Source organism: Schistocerca nitens, chromosome 11 (genome assembly GCF_023898315.1).
Source record: "Schistocerca nitens isolate TAMUIC-IGC-003100 chromosome 11, iqSchNite1.1, whole genome shotgun sequence".
Lineage (NCBI taxonomy): Eukaryota > Metazoa > Arthropoda > Insecta > Orthoptera > Acrididae > Schistocerca > Schistocerca nitens.
The window spans coordinates 59,549,187-59,573,206 of record NC_064624.1 but is presented as its reverse complement, the minus strand read 5'-3'; the positions used below and the strand labels follow the sequence as shown (position 1 = coordinate 59,573,206).

The 24,020-nt window shown below is 43.6% G+C and overlaps 1 protein-coding gene across 1 annotated transcript in view; it reads right to left on the bottom strand.

Annotated features, from left to right (window-relative positions):
* The window catches only part of LOC126213265 (uncharacterized), a 44,406-nt gene that overhangs the window by 20,116 nt on the left and 270 nt on the right, over nucleotides 1-24,020 (bottom strand). The window contains exon 2 of the mRNA XM_049940926.1: nucleotides 23,784-23,922. Within this exon, the coding sequence (XP_049796883.1) occupies nucleotides 23,784-23,843 (60 nt within the window). The 5' untranslated portion in view covers nucleotides 23,844-23,922. The remainder of the gene's footprint in view (nucleotides 1-23,783; nucleotides 23,923-24,020) is intronic.

Below are 24,020 nucleotides of genomic sequence, written 5' to 3'. Positions count from 1 at the left end.
TAAGATGATCATCATCAAAAGCAGAACGAGGATAATGGAATGTAGTCGAATTAAATCGGGTGATGCTGAGGGAATTAGATTAGGAAATGAGACACTTAAAGTAGTAGATGTGTCTTGCTTTTTGTGCAGCAAAATAACCGAGGATGGTTGAAGTAGAGAGGGTACAAAATGTAGACTGGCTATGCCAAGGAAAGTGTTTCTGAAAAAGAGTATAAATTTAATTGTCAGGAAGTCTTTTCTGAAAATATCTGTATGGAGTGTAGCCATGTACGGAAGTGAAATATTGACAGTAAATAATTTGGACGAGAAGAGAATAGAAGCTTTTGAAATGTGGTGTTACAGAAGAGTGCTGAAGATTTGACGTGTAGAACATGTAACTAATGAGGATGTACTGAATAGAATTGGAGAGAAGAGGAATTTGTGGCATAACTTGACTAGAAGAAGGAATTGGTTTGTAGGACATGCTTTGAGGCATCAAGAAATCACCAATTTAGTACTGGAGGAAAGTGTGGGGGGTAAAAATCTTAGTGAGAGAGAGAGAGAGACCAAGAGATAAATACACTAAGCAGGTTCAGAAGGATGTAGGCTGCAGTAGTTATTCTAAGATGAAGAGGCTTGCACAGGATATAGTAGCATGGAGAGCTGCACCAAACCAGTCTCTGGACTGAAGGCCACAACACAACAACATTTTGTACATGACAAGTGTCACCACCCGCCCAGTTCACGACACCCCGCAGCTTTTCAAAAAGCTCACCAATCTGATGCAGCATTCGAAATAGTCCGACAGCGATGCCAGTCCAGACTGTTTCTTCAGCTGAGTGCCAGGTATGTCACTGTGTCCCTGAGACAAAGCATTGGAAATGTGGCTGTAGCAGTGCTAAAAAATGCAAAGACCCATCTGTTAGGTAGTGTTATGCCAATATGAGGTTCGGTTATAAAATAACCAGGCCGTACTTTTAGCAGACACTTAGCACTGGCCTCCAGGTCTGATGCTGCACTGCCAAGACGTGCAAGGTCTCCTCTCCGTTCCTGCCGACCTCCTCGGTCCGACTGAGCCCTTCGCTCTTGTCAGACCGTATACCTGCAGCCTGTCAAAAATATGTCTAGTGTTCTGAAAGAGCAACAGAGTAATGTGAAATTTTTAGTGAAACTTGCAAAGACTGCCAAAGAGGCCTGTTCTTTATTGAAACAAGGGTACAGTGGTGAATTTCTTTCACACACTCAAGTTTTCAAATGGTTTAAGCAGTTCAAAGGAGGACACAAAAAGAGTGAAGGCGAGTCACATGTACGGTGACCCTCAATGTCAACAACAGACCGAGACATTAAAAAAACTTGAGATTTAATCTGAAAAGATCATCAGCCGTTTCTAACACTGTCACAAATCGACAAACTATTCGGCAGATTTGACACTAACATTTTCACGTGGGAAAGTTTGTTTAAAAATGGTGCTCAAGAACCTGATACCTATGAGGTCATTTTTGCATAAGCAAGAGGTCCATGTGTCACAACATCCACCCTACTCATCCCATCTCACTCCATGTGACTTCTTTCTGTTCCCATAAGTGAAGGCTGCACTGAAAAGAACAAGATTTGAGACAGCTGAAACCATTTAAAAAATGTGACAGAAGCCACAAACATATTTTCTGAAAATAACTTCAAATACTGTTTCGATCAGTATAAAAAATACACAGAGAGAGTGTAGTATTTTGAAGGAGACGACCTAAAACTAGTGATGAAGTAAAAATAAAGAACGTCATATCCCAATTCCAGTTACATTTTAGCCAAACCTCTTATCTGGTACAGCCTCAGTGTGGCAGTGACATATTATGCCCATTGGGGGGGAAACCAGCACAATACCATATAATCAAACTCTTCTGACGAGGTTATGAGAGGCTCTCAGGACCAAGTGTTACAGGAAGCTACCCGATGAGATGTATTTGTTACGAACAATGCTTACAGGTCATTCTGGGCAGGACACAGACACACGTGCTGCTTCTTCCCCACTCTCCAACATGATAATCCAGTGACTTTTTCTCCTTTCCTCAAATTCAGAAATAGATGACTGAGACAACGAGGTGATTTTTGAAGTGAAACATTTGCTGAAGAGCCTGAATGCAGACTCATTGACTAAGTCATCCCTCGCGTCATCTTGTGGAATCGGGTGTACTGCCGACCGTCTGCGTCTTTCCGAAACAATATTTTGATGTCGTGATTTAGGTTCTCAGTCAGGTGTGTCCTGCGACTGGTCAACAAGCTGACCGTGTCCCGTATTTATGCCTGGGCGGTGTACGGTGTTCCCTACACCGTCTGCGCCCACTGTGACCATTTCTGGTGGTGCTTTTTATCTCTAGGCATTCTGCCTTCCATTTGCACCCATTTGCACTGTTTTCCTCAGTGGCAGCTATGTCAAGGCATTCCATGCTAGGTCAGCACCCACCACACATGTTTCTGTATAGACACGCTGCAGATGTTTCTTATGCTGTTGGCAACCACTCCGGCTTTTTATCGTACCCCTGTCAAACTCCTGGCCGTGTAGGTTCGGTACGCCCCTACAGAGGTGGTGCCTGCCAAATTACGCTGCTGTGGGAACTGCATTTTGTGTCTGATCATCTACAGCAAGTGTTTATACATAAAGGGTGCTCAAATAGGGCCATCTGCAAAGCGCTACATCTCACCAGACGATCTGTCTCACCAGACGATCTGATACAACGGGAGAAGAACAAGAAGAAGAGAACAGGAGGGTAGCCTTTCTATTGAATACAGGGTCTGCATCTGCCTAGATAAGCAGGATCCTGAAAAATCACAAAATCAGAAGTCTGTTCTGCCCACGTAACAAGATCAGGGTGCACCTTGGAACGATCAGAGATGATCTGGGGTTAAGGAAGCCTGGTATCTACCATATACCGTGTGAATGTGGTATGTCTTACATCGATCAGACCACCAGAACAGTTGAAATAAGATGTAAAGAACACCAAAGACATACCAGACTACGATAGGACATTAAAACAGCAGTAACACAACACCACCTGGAACTTGAACACACCTGGCTCAGACTCCCAGATTTTGGGATAGTGCGATCACTGAATCTATCGAAATCAGGATGACAGAGAACCTGATCAACTGGGAAGCAGGATACCAGATCAGTACAGTGTGGAATCCGGCTTTAGAATTACTGAAGGAACAACGGGAAAAAGTTTCCTCCTGCAGTAACAAATGTCAGAATACATGCGGCTGCATTCCCGAAACTTAATGGAGCAGTCATTGCGCTGCGAAAACCTGAAGATTCACAATAAGGGCCATAATTAACGGGGTCAAATCTCTTGCAGAGCAGCACGTGCCAACTTCCTCCTTGGGAGCCAACTCCCACAGGCACCACATATCTCAGGAGCAGACATACTAAATATCTCCAGAGGGTGGTCACCACCACAACAGATCGGTGTGGCGTACGTGGACAGAATACGCAATTCCCACAACTGTCCAATTCGGCAGGCAGGGCACTTATAGGGGCATACCGAACCCACAAGGCCACGAGTATGACAAGGACACAATACAAAGCCAGAGTGGTTGCCAACAGCATCAGAAACATCTGCAGTGTGTCGATAGCACTGGAAGCACACCTGGTGGGTGCAAACTTATTACAGAACTCCTCAGCACAGCCGCCACTGGGGAAAACGGCAGAAATGGGCGCAGACAGAAGTCGGAACGCCTAGAGATAAATAGCACCACCAGAAACAGTCGCAGTAGACGTGGGCGGTGCAGGAACACCGGATACTGCTCACACACGAATATGCGAACGGTCAGCTTGTCCACCAGTTCCGGGAAGCCCCCGACGAAGATGCCGAGTCACGATGTCGAAATATTGTGTCGGGAAGATGCTGACCACCGGCAGTACACCCAGTTCCACGAGGTGACACTGAATCGCCGGGAAAGTCTAAGAAATTAAATCGTCCCTTGTCAGAGAAAATTGTCACACTGAAGGTCAAATATGTAGAGTGGCATTGTCTTCAAGCTTTGTGGTCACAACTTTATTTTGTATGGACAAAATGACTACTCTTACCCATTCTGTTTGAGATTTTGCCCACCACACCTAGAATAGCTTTCCGTCTCCCTCCCAATCTCTGCAATATTCTAGTCAGACCCTACACTGCTCCTGCCTACCCTGTGGCTCCTAGCCCTGTGATCATCCCTGCTGAAAGACTTGCCGTTTGCACCCTCTTACCACCACCCATACCAGCCCTGTAATTGGGCAAAACATATATTATCGATGAGAGAGCCATCTGTGAAACGGTGTGTTATATATCAACGGTCATGTAAACACTGTTTAGCCTTTTACATCGGCTTGACTACCACCAAGTTATCAGTTAGGATGAATGGGCATAGGCAGAGCATGTATTTTATGTTATATTAACCGGGGACCTAGAAACGACGGAGAGGCTCCGTCCCCACCGCAGCTGCCGTGGTCCACAACCCCACAATGATTACCGCAGTCCACTTCACCCCTTCGCCGCCCCACACCGAACCCAAGGTTATTGTGCGGTTCGGCCCCCAGTGGACACTCCCCTCCCCCCTCCCGGCCACAGGGTATGTCTCACACCAGACGAGTGTAGCCCCTATATTTGTTTGGTACAGTAATGGTGGTGTATGTGTACGTGGAGAACTTGTTTGCGCAGCAATTGCGGACATAGTGTAACTGAGGCGGAATAAGGGGAACCAGCCCGTATTCGCTGATGCAGATGGAAAACCGCCTAAAAACCATCCACAGACTGGCCGGCTCACTGGATCTCGACACAAATCTGCCGGGCGGATTTGTGCCGGGGATCGGCGCTCCTTCCCACCCGGAAAGCTGTGCATTAGACCGTACGGCCAATCGGGTGGGGAATGAAGGGGATCCAACAGTGTCTGGTGTTCCCAGGCGGTCAGAGCGCGTATACTGGCAACACACAATGCCGTATTTACTCGAATCTAAGCCGCACCTGAAAAATGGGACTCGAAATCAAGGAAAAAAATTTTCCCGAATCTAAGCCGCACCTGAAATTTGAGACTCAAAATTCAAGCGGAGAGAAAAGTTTTAGGCCACACCTCCAAATCGAAACCAAGTTGGTCCATTGTAATATGTTGTTGTTGTTGTGGTCTTCAGTCCTGAGACTGGTTTGGTGCAGCTCTCCATGCTACTCTATCCTGTGCAAGCTTCTTCATCCCCCAGTACCTACTGCAACCTACATCCTTCTGAATCTGCTTTGTGTATTCATCTCTTGGTCCCCCTCTACGATTTTTACCCTCCACACTGCCCTCCAATGCTAAATTTGTGATCCCTTGATGCCTCAGAACATGTCCTACCAACCGATCCCTTCTTCTAGTCAAGTTGTGCCACAAACTTCTCTTCTCCCCAATCCTATTCAATACCTCCTCATTAGTTACGTGATCTACCCACCTTATCTTCAGCATTCTTCTGTAGCACCACATTTCGAAAGCTTCTATTCTCTTCTTGTCCAAACTGGTTATCGTCCATGTTTCACTTCCATACATGGCTACACTCCATACAAATACTTTCAGAAACGACTTCCTGACACTTAAATCTATACTAGATGTTAACAAATTTCTCTTCTTCAGAAACGATTTCCTTGCCATTGCCAGTCTACATTTTATATCCTCTCTACTTCGACCATCATCAGTTATTTTACTCCCTAAATAGCAAAACTCCTTTACTACTTTAAGTGTCTCATTTCCTAATCTAATTCCCTCAGCATCACCTGATTTAATTTGACTACATTCCATTATCCTCGTTTTGCTTTTGTTGATGTTCATCTTATATCCTCCTTTCAAGACACTGTCCATTCCACTCAACTGCTCTTTCAAGTCCTTTGCTGTCTCTGACAGAATTACAATGTCATCGGTGAACCTCAAAGTTTTTACTTCTTCTCCATGAATTTTAATACCTACTCCGAATTTTTCTTTTGTTTCCTTTACTGCTTGCTCAATATACAGATTGAATAACATCGGGGAGAGGCTACAACCCTGTCTCACTCCTTTCCCAACCACTGCTTCCCTTTCATGCCCCTCGACTCTTATAACTGCCATCTGGTTTCTGTACAAATTGTAAATAGCCTTTCACTCCCTGTATTTTACCCCTGCCACCTTCAGAATTTGAAAGAGAGTATTCCTGTTAACATTGTCAAAAGCTTTCTCTAAGTCTACAAATGCTAGAAACGTAGGTTTGCCTTTTCTTAATCTTTCTTCTAAGATAAGTCGTAAGGTCAGTATTGCCTCACGTGTTCCAACATTTCTACGGAATCCAAACTGATCTTCCCCGAGGTCCGCTTCTACCTGTTTTTCCATTCGTCTGTAAAGAATTCGCATTAGTATTTTGCAGCTGTGAGTTATTAAACTGATAGTTCGGTAATTTTCACATCTGTCAACACCTGCTTTCTTTGGGATTGGAATTATTATATTCTTCTTGAAGTCTGAGGGTATTTCGCCTGTCTCATACATCTTGCTCACCAGATTGTACAGTTTTGTCATGACTGGCTCTCCCAAGGCCATCAGTAGTTCTAATGGAATGTTGTCTACTCCCGGGGCCATGTTTCGACTCAGGTCTTTCAGTGCTCTGTCAAACTCTTCACGCAGTATCTTATCTCCCATTTCATCTTCATCTACATCCTCTTCCATTTCCATAATATTGTCCTCAAGTACATCGCCCTTGTATAAACCCTCTATATACTCCTTCCACCTTTCTGCCTTCCCTTCTTTGCTTAGAACTGGGTTGCCATCTGAGCTCTTGATATTCATACAAGTGGTTCTCTTCTCTCCAAAGGTCTCTTTCATTTTCCTGTAGGCAGTATCTATCTTACCCCTAGTGAGACAAGCCTCTACATCCTTACATTTGTCCTCTAGCCATCCCTGCTTAGCCATTTTGCACTTCCTGTCGATCTCATTTTTGAGACGTTTGTATTCCTTTTTGCCTGCTTTATTTACTGCATTTTTATATTTTCTCCTTTCATCAATTAAATTCAATATTTCTTCTGTTACCCAAGGATTTCTACTAGCCCTCGTCTTTTTACCTACTTGATCCTCTGCTGCCTTCACTACTTCATCCCTCAGAGCTACCCATTCTTCTTCTACCGTATTTCTTTCCCCCATTCCTGTCAATTGTTCCCTTATGCTCTCCCTGAAAGTCTGTACAACCTCTGGTTATTTCAGTTTATCCAGGTCCCATCTCCTTAAATTCCCACCTCTTTGCAGTTTCTTCAGTTTCAATCTGCAGTTCATAACCAATAGATTGTGGTCAGAATCCACATCTGCCCCTGGAAATGTCTTACAATTTAAAACCTGGTTCCTAAATCTCTGTCTTACCATTATATAATCTATCTGATACCTTTTAGTATCTCCAGGATTCTTTCAGGTATACAACCTTCTTTTATGATTCTTGAACCAAGTGTTAGCTATGATTAAGTTATGCTCTGTGCAAAATTCTACAAGGCGGCTTCCTCTTTCATTTCTTCCCCCCCAATCCATATTCACCTACGATGTTTTCTTCTCTCCCTTTTCCTACTGACGAATTCCAGTCACCCATGACTATTAAATTTTCGTCTCCCTTCCCTGAATAATTTCTTTTATCTCGTCATACATTTCATCAATTTCTTCATCATCTACAGAGCTAGTTGGCATATAAACTTGTACTACTGTAGTAGGTATGGGCTTTGTGTCTATCTTGGCCACAATAATGCGTTCACTATGCTGTTTGTAGTAGCTAACCCGCACTCCTATTTTTTTATTCATTATTAAACCTACTCCTGCATTACCCCTATTTGATTTTGTATTTATAACCCTGTAATCACCTGACCAAAAGTCTTGTTCCTCCTGCCACCGAACTTCACTAATTCCCACTATATCTAACTTTAACCTATCCATTTCCCTTTTTAAATTTTCTAACCTACCTGCCCGATTAAGGGATCTGAGATTCCACGCTCCGTAGAATGCCAGTTTTCTTTCTACTGATAACGACGTCCTCTTGAGTAGTCCCCACCCGGAGATCCCAATGGGGGACTATTTTACCTCCGGAATATTTTACCCAAGAGGACGCCATCATTATTTAATCATACAGTAAAGCTGCATGTCCTCGGGAAAAATTACGGCTGTAGTTTCCCCTTGCTTTCAGCCGTTCGCAGTACCAGCACAGCAATGCCGTTTTGGTTAATGTTACAAGGCCAGATCAGTCAATCATCCAGACTGTTGCCCCTGCAACTACTGAAAAGGCTGCTGCCCCTCTTCAGGAACCACATGTTTGTCTGGCCTCTCAACAGATACCCCTCCGTTGTGGTTGCATTGTAATATGAGACACAATTTAGGTCGAATAAATGACGATATAGCTACACTACGAGTCTTAAGCTTAGCAGTTAAGCTTTACCAGGTAGCCACTGCTATGCGTCAGGCACTCCGTCCGTATTTCTACGGGTACCCTTCCTTTTTCACGTGCTTCGTCTGGTTTGAATTGATTGCTTATTTTTCTTTGATCTGGTAAGTGCCGTTCTCTTTGTTATAGGTGTTTACGTCACTCTAAGCTGAAAATGCATTACTGTACTGTGTCATGCATTGTTTGTCGCATTCTGATGAATGTTTACGGCCTGTCCCCGCTCGCGGCATGGCTTGCATTTGTGCGCGCTACCGCCGCTTACAATTAAGGAGAGAGAGGAATCGTCTCATTAGCGAAACAATGGCAAGAGACTGCTATTTGTTGTTACTTACACTGCTGCTTTCTTTGATAATGATCAACAAGAACCAAATAATAGGCTCCGTATGATAGAAGATGTTCTGAAAGAGAGTTTAGCAAAAATTTTTCCCCGTTTGAAAATCTTTGCAGACGCCTCTTTAGTGCATTATATTCTGCACAGAAATTAGTCATCTTAGATTTAAAAATCTAGTCAATTGTCGTGCTTCATTTCTGACTGTATCACATTGGGCATAAGAATAATACGAATATAAACATGACATGATATGTATATTCTTCCGCGTTTGCTGTTGTCTCACTCTAGTTTCGTAGTTTTTTAGGCAGACAGGATTTAAATGAGATAGCAGCAAACACCAAAGAATAAATGGCAAAATGCTTATATTCGTATTATTCATATGGTGAAGAGAATACTGTGTGTGATTCACAATTTATAAAAGTTCCTATTAGCAACCATCTCTTCTCACAGGTAGGAAAAAATTCAGAACGTAGCGTTGGCCATATTGACGAACATCCAGAACAGTCTTGCCAGTCGGTTTTTCGTAGTACATTGAAATGCTGCGACATTCGAAGATGAACAATACGGAATTTGTATTTACTTCGTTGGATAATGTATGAAAATCAGTGGTCGAAACTGGGGGCGGAGAAAAAAGCTCATCTTCCACCTTTTTTTTTAATTTTTTTTACTGGCGCACCGGTTTTGGCGCCAGTATTTATCTTTGTGCCTGCAAAGCATGCCTGTGTAGCGCTACATATATTCGACGGCAGAAGTTAGTTGTGGCGGCACCTACCAACATTTTTCCGAACTTTCGCTTACTCTGCACTCGATTCTAAGCCGCAGGCGGTTTTTTAGATTACAAAAATCGGAAAAAAGTGCGGCTTAGATTCGAGTAAATACGGTATCCTGCTGCGGATCGTGGTCTACAACATGACAGTTATGACCTTGATACCTCTTAGTTTTCTACATCTTTCACAATGAACTTAGCTTTTCACTCTAACTCACGCACAATATTTCTGCAGTAATCTGTGTCTTGCATATTACCTGTTCTTCTACCTTTAAGCTCTCAGGTTTTCAAATCTCATCTAGTGCAGTACCCAACAGTCAGTCTTTCCTTCTCATTCTGTCCGGTAAGTCTTCTCTGATCCGCCGTTTGGGTGACTTCTCCAAAAACCTCTCCAGTCCTTTTCCTTCATTCCTCCCTTCAATCCTTCTGCTGGAAGAAGGAGCCACTGGCTCCAAAAGCTTGCGTAAATATAGCCTTCGTTTACGTATGGGTTCCCCTGCCGCCACTTGGTGAGTGACTTTTTTATCTATCTATTAATATTATAGAGTGGAAAATGATGGCTGTTGCCACATCTTGTCATGAACTCGCCGTTGAATGGAGGAGAGAGATCCAGGGCTACAAATCAAAAAATCCATGGCCAAGAAAGTGCCTTGTGCCACATTAAAGTGTGTGTGTGTGTGGGGGGGGGGGGGGGGGCTCCAATGTTGAGGAGGCAGAGATTGAGCCCTGCTGACAGGTCTTCAACAATCCTGTCCCAGTCTACGGTCGCAGTACCACCTCATAGAGCAGGGGCGGGCAAACGTTGCACGCGGCTCATGAGCGCACAGCGCTGCACGTGTGCTGCTCGCGTGCAGGCGTCGACAGGGGCTGTGGCGACAGCCGGCAGGTTGCGGCAGTGTAGTGCCAGGCTAAGCTGCGGACGTTGATGCGAAGTGAGCACTATGTAGTGAACGTTGTATTTCAAGAAACGGAGAAGTGGAGATTTGCTATCTTTTAAAAAGTAATGGGAAAATCATTTTTTCTTTGTGCAAAAACGCGAAAATTCGAAATGTTTAATATGTGGCAGTATTCTTGCTGGTCAACGGAAGTTTAGTATTGAAGGCCATTATAATAAATTTCACAAGGACAAGTACAATTTATTGTCGGATTCTGAGCGGATGGGGAATTGACTGAGCTTAAGAAGACCGATCTGACGATACCAGATGAATCTGTCGTAGTTCGCCAGCCAGAGTGGCCGAGCGGTTCTAGGCACTACAGTCTGGAACCGCGCGACCCCTATGGTCGCAGGTTCGAATCCTGCCTCGGGCATGGATGTGTGTGATGTCCTTAGGTTAGTTAGGTTTAAGTAGTTCTAAGTTCTATGGGACTGATGACCACAGCAGTTAAGTCCCATAGTGCTCAGAGCCATTTGACTTTGTCGTAGTTGCTGTTGTCACGAGAGATCTGCAACTTTCTCTCGTCATGTCTCTCATCTAACTGATCTAACATTTTATGGAGCACTGTTTTCAAGTTTTCAGGACGACAACAATAATAGCCCAGCGGTAAGTGCAAGTTATAAGACTGCGCTTAATATAGCGAGAGCTGGAAAACCATTTGCTGAATTAATAAGTCTCGGTTAAGAGCAAACATCAGTGATGAAAATTTAAGTAACTGTTTGTGTTTGTCTGTATGTAGAAATTTTGTTCCAGATATTAAACATATTGTAAACTCCACCTGTGATAATTAAATAAAACGTATCGTAGGTAATAGGTACTCTTTCAAACCATGATTTCTTTCAAGCACTCCTACTAACCTTATTGATTCACTCAATAAAGCAAGCTAGGAAACAAAACGCATTACAGAGGAAGGAGCGGACAGAAGGTATGGTGGGGATGGGAGATAAGCGGGTGGCCAGCTTGCCCCTGTGTGCACGCGGAACACCTGTTAACTGCACGCGTCCAAGTGCACCGCACATGTGCAGGATTTCTGACCGCCCCTGTCATAGAGCGTTACAGGAGTTAAAATCCCCAAGGACAAGGAAGGGAGCAACGAGCTGTCGAAGAAGGACAACTAGAGCAGGAAATTTAGGATTCCAGTGAGGGAGGGAGGAATAAGGACTGCATGTTGTTATTGCAGAGCCTAAATGGATCCAAAAGGCCACTGCAAAGCAGTACGAAGGGGAACTCGAGAACTAACACGTCTGTGCGGACCAATGCACACACACCACCGAAGGCTCACAAAGGGCCGACGAGCTTCGGCAGATGGCTCGGAAACCACAGATCGTCCGTGAATGAGTATCCACAGAACGAGATCCCTGCAATACAAAACAAGCTACAGAGTAGAGAGAAAGAAGAGATTGCAATCCCAGAAGGTGAAGACAGTAACCATTACAGTTCCACTGGAGGAGAGTAGTACAACAGCCCAGAAGCACATCAATTGGACCAGAATTGTGAGAGGGGGAGGGGGGGGGGCAGGAAACAGGGGCCACGCTCTCATCCTGAGACTTAACTCATCTTCTTCTCCTTCAGAGGACAAGAGGAGGTGTGGTCAGGAAGAGATGGAGTCACAGGAATATCAGGATCCGACAGCAAATGTGTTGCTTTGAGATCTACAGAACACGAGTCCCATATGTGACTGAGCAAGACTTCTCGTCCTGAAGACACCAGGGAGGGAGGTTCCTCGAGGGAGCCGCATGCCCGGCAGGTCCCAGAGAAGAGGTTTCTTCTTGGGCCAAGGAGAAAGAGTGGGGAGTACCACCGAGGAGGAAAGGGAATAGGGACAAGACAGGGGTAAGGAGGAAAGAGGAGGACGAAAAATGTACGGACGGAAACGTAGGTGTTAAAGATACCGTGTGGAAACAGTCAAATTTCTGTCACGCCTCAGAGTAGGATAGACAGTCGAGAATTTTGGATTCCTGAATCTTCCTTTCCTTTTTATATATCAGGCACTCCAGTGAGCGAGAGGAGTGTGGGCCGGAACAGTCCACACACTTTGGCTTGCAAGGACTCCCCACACGGAGAGGGCAGCTGCAGTCACAGCAAATAGGATTCGGATCACATCGTGAAGACACGACCAAAACGGAGACAATGGAAACGGTGCAAGGGAGTGGGATATAGGGTTTCACGTCACAATGGTAAACCACAATTTTGTCTTTTCTGGAAAGGTATCCCCTCAAAAGCTAGTACGAAAGTGCCCGTATCGAGGCGATTGTCCTTACGACCCCTCTGGACTTGCCGGACAAAAATGCCGTGCCGTTTCAGATTAATCCCGAGTTCCTCGTCAGATTGCAGGAGGCTGTCCCTGTGCAAATAATGCCCTGTGTCATACACAAGGACTGGTGAGGAGTAATGCTCATCAGAGCATCCACTGAGTGCTTGCAAGCACAAAGGAAAGCTGACTGACTGGCAGAAGAGGTTTTACTCAGTAGGGAACCAAGTCATATCTTACTGAGTCAACTTCCCTTAAAAGATATGTTCTTTTTTTTTCTTTAAAAAAAAAGGGGGCAGTTTGGTTGTGGCAAAAGTTTTCCTGTGTGTCTTGAGTGAAACCAAGTAATGTGAAAAAGGTTTTTTCCCAAGCCAGTGGGCCTGGCTCTTCTCCCAGGGGATGGCTAGGGAAGGGAAGACTGGGGAAACAAAAGGAGGAGCAGAGAGAGAACTGTTTCTGTACGAAGGCACAGCTGCGGAAGAGCAGCCAGAAGCACAGAGCTCGGCACGCTTTCTGTGCAGAGCGTCCAGCCCGGTACCACCCACTCCGATCACAGGCTCATCCCGCGGGTACCACACAGCCGCACCGAGGACCACCCGGCTCGACAGTCGTCGCCAGGAATGTCAGTGCCCCAAAAAGGTGAGCAACCACTCTTAGGCATACACGAGGCAATCACAGCTCAGGTACCAGAAGTGTGATTCCTACGATGTCAACCATATGGGCCTATAAGAACTGCACCACATGCTGGTGACCTAGCAGGGGGGAGAGGGGGCTACAGCACGGAAGGAAGAGGAACCCACACTGGATATGCTAGGCACTGAGCTGCTCCTTAAAAGGCTCACACTACAGAAGCAGAATTTCGAAAGGGGGGGGGGGGGTCAAACTCCAAAGGAGGGCAGGAGAAGGGGCTCGGGAGGGGGTGGGGTGGGGGGAGGATGAGTGGAAACACTAGAAACTAGACCAAAAAGAAATAGCAGAATTGAGGGAACAGCCAAGTAGCCATAAAGGGAAATATTGAAGGAGGAAGAACAGGAGGGGCAGACGTGGGAGGAGCTACAATGGGAAGGAGTGGATATGGGGAAAAGAAAGCGGCCTGGGAGAGAAGAAAGGCAGCACTAGGTCGGGGATCTGTGCACATCACACGCGTACCCACAAACGAGCTGTGGGCCGCCAGGCAGGGGGCCGGCTGCTGTGGCCCAGTGGTTCTAGGTACTTCAGTCTGGAACCGCGGGACTGCTACAGTCGCAGGTTCAAATCCTGCCTCGGGCACGGATGTGTGTGATGTCCTTAGGTTAGTTAGATTTAAGTAGTTCTAAGTTCAAGGGCTCTGATGATCTCAGATGTTAAGTCCCATAGTGCTCAGAGCCATTTTGAACCCTTTCAGGGGAGGGGGAACGATGCAACGTTCACGGTCCCACTGTGACGCTGAAATTTCATCAGTATGACCTCTTGCATAGTGCAAAACACAGTACGTGTAACCTTACAGGCTGATGGAATAGTCCTGTACTTCTCTGTTATTGGGAAGGCGAAATGTTTCCACGTCATGGATAATCATTTTGTTTCTAGTTGAAAGAGGAGGACTCTAGACTTGTCCTCTGTAAAAAAAATTGTGCAATGAGGTCCTCTTCTTCCTCAGAGTACTAAATGAGGTGTCGGAAAGACAGACCAATTCTGTTAATTTCGTGTTGCTCAGTCAACATGCAGGGCTACGTCATCGATCATCACACACCAATCATTATGAATGATCTAATGTAACTGGATAGATAAAGCAGCCTATTAACCAAGTGGCGGCAGGAGAACATATATATAAAAAAAATTTTTTTACTTATGTAAGCTTTTGGAGCCAGTGGCTTCTTCTTCTGGCAGAAGAGTTGAAGGAAAGGAAGAGAGGTAAAGGGAAAGAAACTGGAGAGCTATAGGGAAAGGGGTTGGGTTTGAAAAGTCACCCAGAAACCCCCCCCCCCCGGGAGACTTACTGTCGGTAAGTTCTTCGGCCCACAAAAAACACGACCGCATATTGACCTACTTGTGTACACTCATGCAGTACACATCCAGCATCTTACACTGGCTGCCTCACGATGTCCCACACCCTCTACGACAAGCATACATCTGCTGCTATCTGCTGGAAAAATATGCACACGTCATTTAAATGGGGTACAAGGTAAACTGACATTTGCAGCTTATTTACTGATCTACTCTCATAGACCCCTTTGACATTTTCAGCATATTTACTGACCTACCCTTACAGACCACGCAATTATCATATGGAAATAACTGGAATAGCATGTGCAGTGGCTATTTCTCCAATCATGCAAACAGTACATGGAAGTATCCTCTCTGAGGGCAATTCGTACCTTTTGCAAAGGAAAAATGAGAACAATTATTTTACCAGCATTACTCCATTTTAAAAAGTGCTAGATTAGACAAGTGAAGTGCGAGTAATATCTTATCACCCCAAATATAAGCCACACTTTTCCCCCCAAAATATGGCCACGAAATATTAGCATGCAGCTGAACTGCACAACCATACAAATATTTTCGTATTAGTGGAACTGCACCTGTAGTGGTCATCCCTTAGCTGCTGCAATGAAGAGAGACCTAGGCCCTATATATGAAGGTGTGGACTTTAAAACTGCAGGAGCTTGATGTTGTTGTAAACAAGCAATTTAAAGACAGTCTCTGAAAATACTATGCTGATTTGCTTTTATAATGGTATCATGCAGACAATCCATCTAACGAGATTAAAAAAAACGTCAGTCAGTTTTGTGTGCAAATCGATTCTCTCTGCATGGTGCACAATATTGTCAGATTCTAATCCATCTCGCACAATTAAAAAGCCATCAGTCAGCCTTATATGCAAGTAGATTCTCTCTTTGCGGCACACAATATCATCAGATTTTAACATCAATGGCTCAAGAAGTGCTGCATGTCTAATACCCTCGATGGCAGCAAGGACAATAGTCTTTGCGAGACAAGTGAATAGACGACAAAATAAATACTGATAGTTAACAGAAACTTAAGTTACAGTGCTCGTATTTCTGAGTAATTTATTTACATTACTATGTTAAAAATATATGATTAACTCTGGCAATATTATTAACAGTGTCTGCAAGGCACAATTTTTTTTCCAAACAGAGCTTTCCCATTTTTTCCTCCTCAAAATTAGGGGTGTGGTGTATATTTGAGAGTGGATTAAATTCAGGCCAATACGGTAGTTGCTAAACTAGTTTCTAATGATACAACAAAGCATGCGAATCCAAACAGCAGTGGTTTCCTGGCAGATTAAAACTGTGTGCCAGACCGAGACTCGAACTCGGGACCTTCGCCTTTCGCGGACAAGTGCTCTACCATCTGAGCTACCCAATCACAACTCACACTCCATCCTCACAGCTTTACTTCTACCAGTATTCGTCTCCTACCTTCCAAACTTTACAGTAGCTCTCCTGTGAAACCTACAGAACTAGCATTCCTGGAATAAAGGATATTGCGGAGACATGGCTGGGGGATGTTTCCAGAATGAAATTTTCACTCTGCAGCAGAGTGTGTCCTGATGTGAACCTTCCTGGCAGATTAAAACTGAGCACTTGCCCGTGAAAGCCAAAAGTCCTGAGTTTGAGTCTCAGTAGGGCACACAGTTTTAATTTGCCAGGAAGTTTCATATCAGCGCACACTCCGCTGCAGAGTGAAAATTTCAGTCTTGAAACATCCCCCAGGCTGTGGCTAAGCCGTGTCTCCACAATATCCTTTCTTCGAGGAGTGCTAGTTCTGCAAGTTTCGCAGAAGAGCTTCTGTAAAGTTTGGAAGGTAGGAGACGAGTACTGGCAGAAGTAAAGCTGTGAGGACAGGACGCGAGTTGTGCTTGAGTAGCTCAGACGGTAGAGCACTTGTCCGCGAAAAGCAAAGGTCCCGAGTTCGAGTCTCGGTCCAGCACACAGTTTTAATCTGCCAAGAAGTTTCATATCAGCGCACACCCTGTTGCAGAGTGAAAATTTCCTTCATCTGTGGCATCCTTCATATGAAATGTGCTGTCACATTCTGCAGTTATTACACAACCCTGTCGGTACATGTTCCATTGTTTTGTTTTTTTCTTGCACATAAAATACACAATGTTTTGTAACAATATTATCAGAAGGAAAGTTGCTACTCACCATATATGTCTGAGTCGCAGATAGGCACAACAAAAAGATTTTCACACTTAAAGCTTTTGGCCAATGGCCTTTGTCAACAACAGACACACATACACATACGCACACACACACTCACGCAAACGCAACTCACATACACGACTGCAGTCTCAGGCAACTGAAACCACAAAGTTTTGTAAGAAAGATACCACAATCCTCCTTGCTAGCTGTTATATCATATAGGCTGAAATCTAGAGGAATGTACTTGGCAATCTTTCACAGCTTAAGAAAGACAGCATCTACTGCCATTATACCAGGTGATTCAAAACAAAAGAACAGATTTCTATTGTTTATCACAGACAAACTATAGAAGATAGAAACACATTGCATCTGTCAGCGAATAGAAGAAGATTCAAAGCTTTCACACAGCTGCACTGTTAGTTTACAGCAACATGGTGACTGCACCACAAGAGAAGTCAGTTTGTCTGCTGGAGTTTGCGCTAAACCGATTCACCAGGAACTGCCTCTGGCCAAGTAGATTTATGGACTGGCATAAAAAATTCTTGGAAGTTAGTTGCATATTCAAATGGAAGGGCACTGGTCGGCCACACACGACTAATGAAAATGTCGAGCGGATCCCAGATGCACTCACACGGAGTCCTCTAAAGTCCACAAGACAGGGAGACCAGGAACTTCAACTTCCTCAAACAATGGAGTGGTGTGTTCTGAAACAATGTCTCTATATGGAGCCTCACCAGTTGCAGTTACTGCAGCAACTGCCTCCCAGTGACCATAAGTAAAAGTATGAATTTTGTACTTCAGTTCTCCAGGATATGGCAGAGGAAACTTTTTTCCGAATGATTCATCTTTTTGGATGAATCGACATTTCATCTATCAGATAAAACAAACCACCATAATTAAGAATTTTGGGGTCACAAAATTCTGGTGTTGTTGTCAGACACTGAAGTGATTCACCAAAACTGAATTTTTTTGTGCTGCTTCTGTTCACTATGTTTAAGCACCTTTCTTTTTTGCAGAGGGAACTGCAACAGGAATGTCGTACCTGGATGTGCTGCAAAATTGGTTGTTTCCTCAACTCCACACAGATTCCAACGATTTCATTTTTATACACGATTGCACCCCCTCTCACTTTCACCTTGAGACACGGAATTATCTTAACACCATCTGACAATGTTGGATTGAAAGAGGTGGACAACAAGATCTTGTTCATTGCTTTTGGCCTCCCAGACCACCAAACCTCATACCTTGTGATTGTCATCTGTGTCAGTACATATGAGGTGTGATCAAAAAGTAATGGAAATTTTTTAATTACACAGGATTCATGCATCTGATTTTCACCTTTTTTTATCTTGTGGTACTCAAGTTCCTGATGTATGTTTGCATTTTCAGCTGCTTTGAATATTTTGTTGATTCTTGACAGTCCAAAACATTATGTGTGTTTCTGATTCCTGGGTGAATTCTCACTTTTGAAAAAGATGGTTCAAATTGCACTGAATTTTGCTCGAAAATGTTAACTGTGGCTTCTGGCAAATCTGCTACGAGTAAGACGAAAGGTTATGTGCGGTATAAACGTTTTGAAAAGGATCGAGAAACACTGAAGACAAAGACTGTTCTCAATGCCCTAGCACATCATTTACTGATAACAATGTGGTTAGTTCGTCAATTTGGGGCAATGGGACCAAACAGCGAGGTCATCAGTCCAATCAGAATAGGAAGGACAGAAGTCAGCTGTGCCCTTTCAAAGGAACCATGCCGGCATTTGCCTAAAGCAATTTAGGGAAATCGTGGAAAATCTAAATCAAGATGCCCAGACACAGGTTTTAACCGGATGACAATGTGGAAAAACAAAACAAAACATTGTTCAGGCAAATCACCGAATCACCATCTGAGAAGCTGGTGACGGTGTCAGCATATCCTCCGGCTCATTCCAAGCAATTTCTTTTGGATGTTTTGGGCATAAAACATGTAGCAGCAAAGTTTGTTCTGAAATTGTTGAATTTTGATCTGAAACGATGTCGTGAAAGTGTTGAATGAAGTCGATAATGATACAGAACTTCCAAAGAAGGTTCTTACGGCTGACAAAACACGGGTACACAGGTACAACATTGAAACCGTGGCTCAGTTGTCCCAATGGAAACTGCCTGAAGAGCCAAGACCAGAAAAAAAATTGACAAATTCGATCACATGTAAAGGTTCTTCTCAGTTTTCTTCGGTTACAATGGGATAGTGCATCAAGAGTTCCAGCGTCACGGTCATGTGGTCAATAAGGAATACTGCCTGGAGGTTATGCACCACTCGCGTTAAGCAATCCGATGAAAACTACCAGAATTGTGGTAGAATCACTTGTGGAAACTGCATCACAATAACACTGCTGCTGAAATCTCAATGCTTGTTCACGATTTTTTGGCAAAAAGAAAACCACCATGTTGCCTCAGACACCATATTTGTTGGACATTACCACCTGCAACTTCTTTCAACTCTCAAGCTACAGAGCACCATGAAAGGCTATCATTTTGCCATCACTGATGAGATAAAAACTGAATCACTGAAGAAGCTTAACACCATAACAAAAAGTTAGTTTCAGGAGTGCTTTCAAGATCTGAAAAAGTGCTGGCACAAGTATATTGTATCTAAGGGTGATTACTCTGATGAGGACAAAGTTGATGCTGATGAATAAATAAAGTCTGTTTAAGAAAAACGAAAATTTCCAGTACTTTTTGATCACATCCCATTAGAGAGACTGTTTTTCCTCCCTACAGCAGCTACTCTTCAAGAGCTGACAAATCTAATTGATGAAGCTGTTAATTCAATAAACATAGACCTGTTGATTCACGTGTGGAATGAAACCGACTGTCAGTTCAATGTTTCTCACGTGACGCATGGTCCTTATACTTTGTATTGAGTGAAAACCTTCCTCTATCCAGTGACAGGCACAATGTGTTTCTATCTTTCACAGTTTGTCTGTAATAAACAATTGAAATCTGTTCTTTCTCGTTGAATCACCCTGTATGTGACAAACTGACATAGTATTTTCTAGAAAAGTGGTACAATTACTCAATGACTTGATGAGACAAAGTTTAAAAGACTGCCATATCAAGGATTAGCAAACCAAATACTGTGTCCACAGATTGATGACAACATAAAAATGGCAGAGAGACAACACTCAACAAACAAACACAGATAATGTCAATAACAATCTGAAAACATAAACACAACAAAAGGCCAGGAAACAAATGGGACCTCCAAAGGGATACGGTTTTCTCGCGGGGAATGCAAATATAGAGGAATGTTCAATACGAGTCATCTGCTTTGACCGGCGACTTAGGAAATGTGCGACAAGGCCGTAAGTAAGATGATGTGAGAGCAGCTATTAATGTTATGTCACTGGCCAAAGCTGACTACTTGTACTGAAAATTCCTCTTGACCCAGGAATGTTGTTGTAATTAATGCCTTGAAACATACCAAAAATTTGAAAATATCAGGCCACAGTGGAAAACTAGAGGTTTTCAGCAGATGTAACTGTAACTATGGAATAAGAAAAAACTGCCATGTCATTACCACGAACTTCACCAACTTACAACCAAACTATCATCTTCCAACATAACCTAAACCCCACACTACACTACCGATCAGTATGTCAGCATAACTTACATCAAGAAGGGGCAGTACTGTGAAGTCCTATACACAAAGGTCTAGTATAAAACACTATCTGAGCTACTGCCCACACAGCTAAATGACGTATCGTCTAACAATACGAATGATACAGAAACAAAATCATCATCACAGGTGCTAACTACATACGTACGACCATACTTCAAAGAATACATTGACGGCTAGTGGTATTCACTACAGCTGAATATCAGTTGGCAGAGAGATAGTCCAATGCTATCACTTATGGATGAATCAATAAAAAGACAGAACTACAGTCACAAAATACAAGGATCATGACTGCTTTGGACAATAGTTGCACCAAGACCATCAGTGAAACACTTTCAACAAATAAAAAATAATTTTATTTGTATTCTTCGGGCAATATGGAAGTCTCTTGATGTCTGACTGACTAATTAAGCCATTAGGTCTATATGAATTATGAATCTTTTACTTGCCTTAGAAGTAAATACGACAGTTCTGCCACTTTGGATGGGACAGATACAGTGGCTTAATACAAGATACTCATTACACAGAAACATCAAATAATTGTACAATATATATGTTTAGTCCAACTTCATGCAAATATTTAAGTAAATAGTAATAATACAGACTCTCAATGTGGTTATTACAAAAGCCAGAATCATAAAAACCAAATGAGAAAAATAAACTGAAGGTGCAGGGGGAGGAAAGGAAAGGAACTGATGGTATCTTCTGCATCGGGACTTCGTGCAGAATTGGTGGTGATAAGCAAAAATGTGTGCCGGGCTGGGATCTCTTGTTTACTAGACAGATGCATTAACCACTGTACCACTGAGACACAGTGTTTATCGCTATCGCAAAGGCACAAACTATCTCAACATACCACCAGGTCGACCCACATTTCCACCTAGCACCACCTATCCACATTTCCCGTCCGTGTCCTCCGCGGTCGCTAATTTTTTAGGTTCCTGCCGGAGGTCGAACGCTGTCACGCATCCGCACTGAAGGTTGTGGATTTGTTGCCCATCGAGACAAATGAGTTATATGAATACGTGGTTTCTGTTCTTCCGGGCATTTCCAAAAGAACAGCTACCACACATTCATATACAAGGTCTGTTAGAAAAGCATCCACCCTTCTTTTTTCTTTTACGAACACTTAATGGATTTCAGTTTGGAGCGCTTGCCCGGACTGAGCTCAAACCTTCATGCGCAAGTGTGATTTTTTTTTCCCCCCACCTGTTGATAGCATAATCTGCCGATAAGCAGCAGTCGAGTGAGGTGGTGTGTAGTGCTCATGTCCACTTTTCACTGCAAGAGAAATCACGAAATGACTGGAGAAGTGCTGTTGCATCAAATTTTGCCAGGAACTGGCCATCAGTCAGGTGGAAAACATTCAGAAGATTCAGACGCCTTTCAGTGACGATGCTATTGGCATCGTACAGATTAAGAAATGGTACAACCAGTTCACAAAAGGCTGCACGTCGGTAGAGAGTGAGCCATGCTCTGGTCAGCTGTCGACGTGCCAAAATAACCACATCATTCCCAAAGTGACCACTGAAGTAACATGGCACCATCGTGTGACCACCAAAGAAAGTGCAGAAGAGGTGCACATCACTTTTTCGGCACAATCCATTGCAGCTGAAGATTTGTCCACGAAGAGAGTGTTGACGAAATCTGTGCCGAAGCTGCTGGTGGCGGAGCAAAAGCAACTTTGTGTTGAAGTCTCAAAGGAAATTCTGAACTCCACAAACAGTGACCCGACATCACAAACACCATAATCACTGATGTCGAGTCCTCAGCGTACGGGTACGACCTGGAAAGCAAATCCCAGTCGTCACAGAGGAAGCATTCCTTGTCACCCAGACCGAGAAGCCCGCCACGCATGTAGCAACGTCAAAAGTGATGACTACCCTTTCTTCGACTCCTGTGGTGTAGTATACCATAAGTGCACACAATAGGATCAAACAATCGTCAAAGAGTACTACAGGAATGTGCTCCATCGGTGTAAGGACCAGGCTTGTGGTCAACAGGAAATTGGCACTCCATCATGACAACGCTCCAGCACATTCCTCACATTGGATTCAGACTTTTTTGGTGAAAAACCAGATTCCTGTGCTTCTCGTGCTTACTCTCCTGATTTGACCCCCTGCAACTTCATGCTGTTCCCAATGTTCGGGACGCCCTTGAAAGGAAAGCAATTTCAGACAAGAGAGGACATTATGGCAGTAATGACATCCAAGCTGAACTCCAATACAAAAAGAGGCTTTTTTGGCACACTTCCAACAGGAATTATCTGAGGGTGATTAGGTGTCCAATGCTCCAGACAAGCCAGTTTTTTTTTTTTCCTGGCCAAAGGTCGGATACTTTTCTATCAGACCTCGTAAGTGAAGAAGTGAATTACCCAAACATTTCTTGATGATTTGCGATGTGAATTAAAAGTTTTTACAAGGAATGGGTTCTGAATTGGATAAATTACACATATACAGCAATAGAGTACAATTTGACAGTAAGTTCACTGGACAAAAAATAAGTCACCTCCAGACACATCAGGCTAATACTTTGTAACACTGCCCCCAGCATTGGTGACAAACACCGAGGAAGAGAGTCCACAGGTTTCTTCACCATGTCATATAGAGCTAAAGTTGCTCATTGATGATCAGATCTCTTAGATCTACTAAAATGCATGGATTTAATCGATATACTTGAAGAAATGCAGGATACACACCATGCTGTCTTACAATAAATTTGTTCCGTGCTGGTTTCAATCACGGACCATCCAACAGCAAAAAAAAAGTCTACTTTGACAACTTCACATGGCATACATACCATTCAACCAGAAAAGCATACATCAGTGCTGACCTGAAAACGTAGGCAAATGATACTTAATGCCGTAATACAGGCATAAGCAAGCAGAAAATAACACCAAAAACACGGAAACATGTAAGAGCATAGCACCACTGTTCAGGCACGACAAGAGCCTGTAGGCTAACACATAGGCATTCAGTGGTGGTAGATCGCATGACTACTTGGCACCAGACACAAATCATTTAGAGCATTGCAAAGTGGCAAACTGCTCTTTTACAAGAGTAACATTGTGTCCAGTGGGCTTACCTCAGTTACACAAAGAATGGAAAAATATGTCTAACGTCTACACACAAGAGTATAAATAACAGTATAAAGGCTAGCTATTTATGCCCTTCACGTCAATCGGATATCATCGGCATCAAACTTCTCCAAGAAACATCGACAACTATACGTATTTTTGACAGTCCCCGCCCTCCTGCGGCACACTAAAACAAAGCGCAATTTACCTACCGGTTCTTCTCCCAATAGTACAGAGTTGATCAGGTACATAAAATCATCGAACGGTGTCATTCTTGCTTGTTCACGTGCTCCTTTCTACGTCTTTAAAAATTGCGTTGTAGATGCTTCCACATAATTATCGTGCTGTATGCTGAAATTAAGATGGGGTTGTAGCGGCTAATCGATTAACTACGAAACAATGCTACAAGAGTCAAAAAATGTTGTAGATATACAAAGAGCAATGTTCTT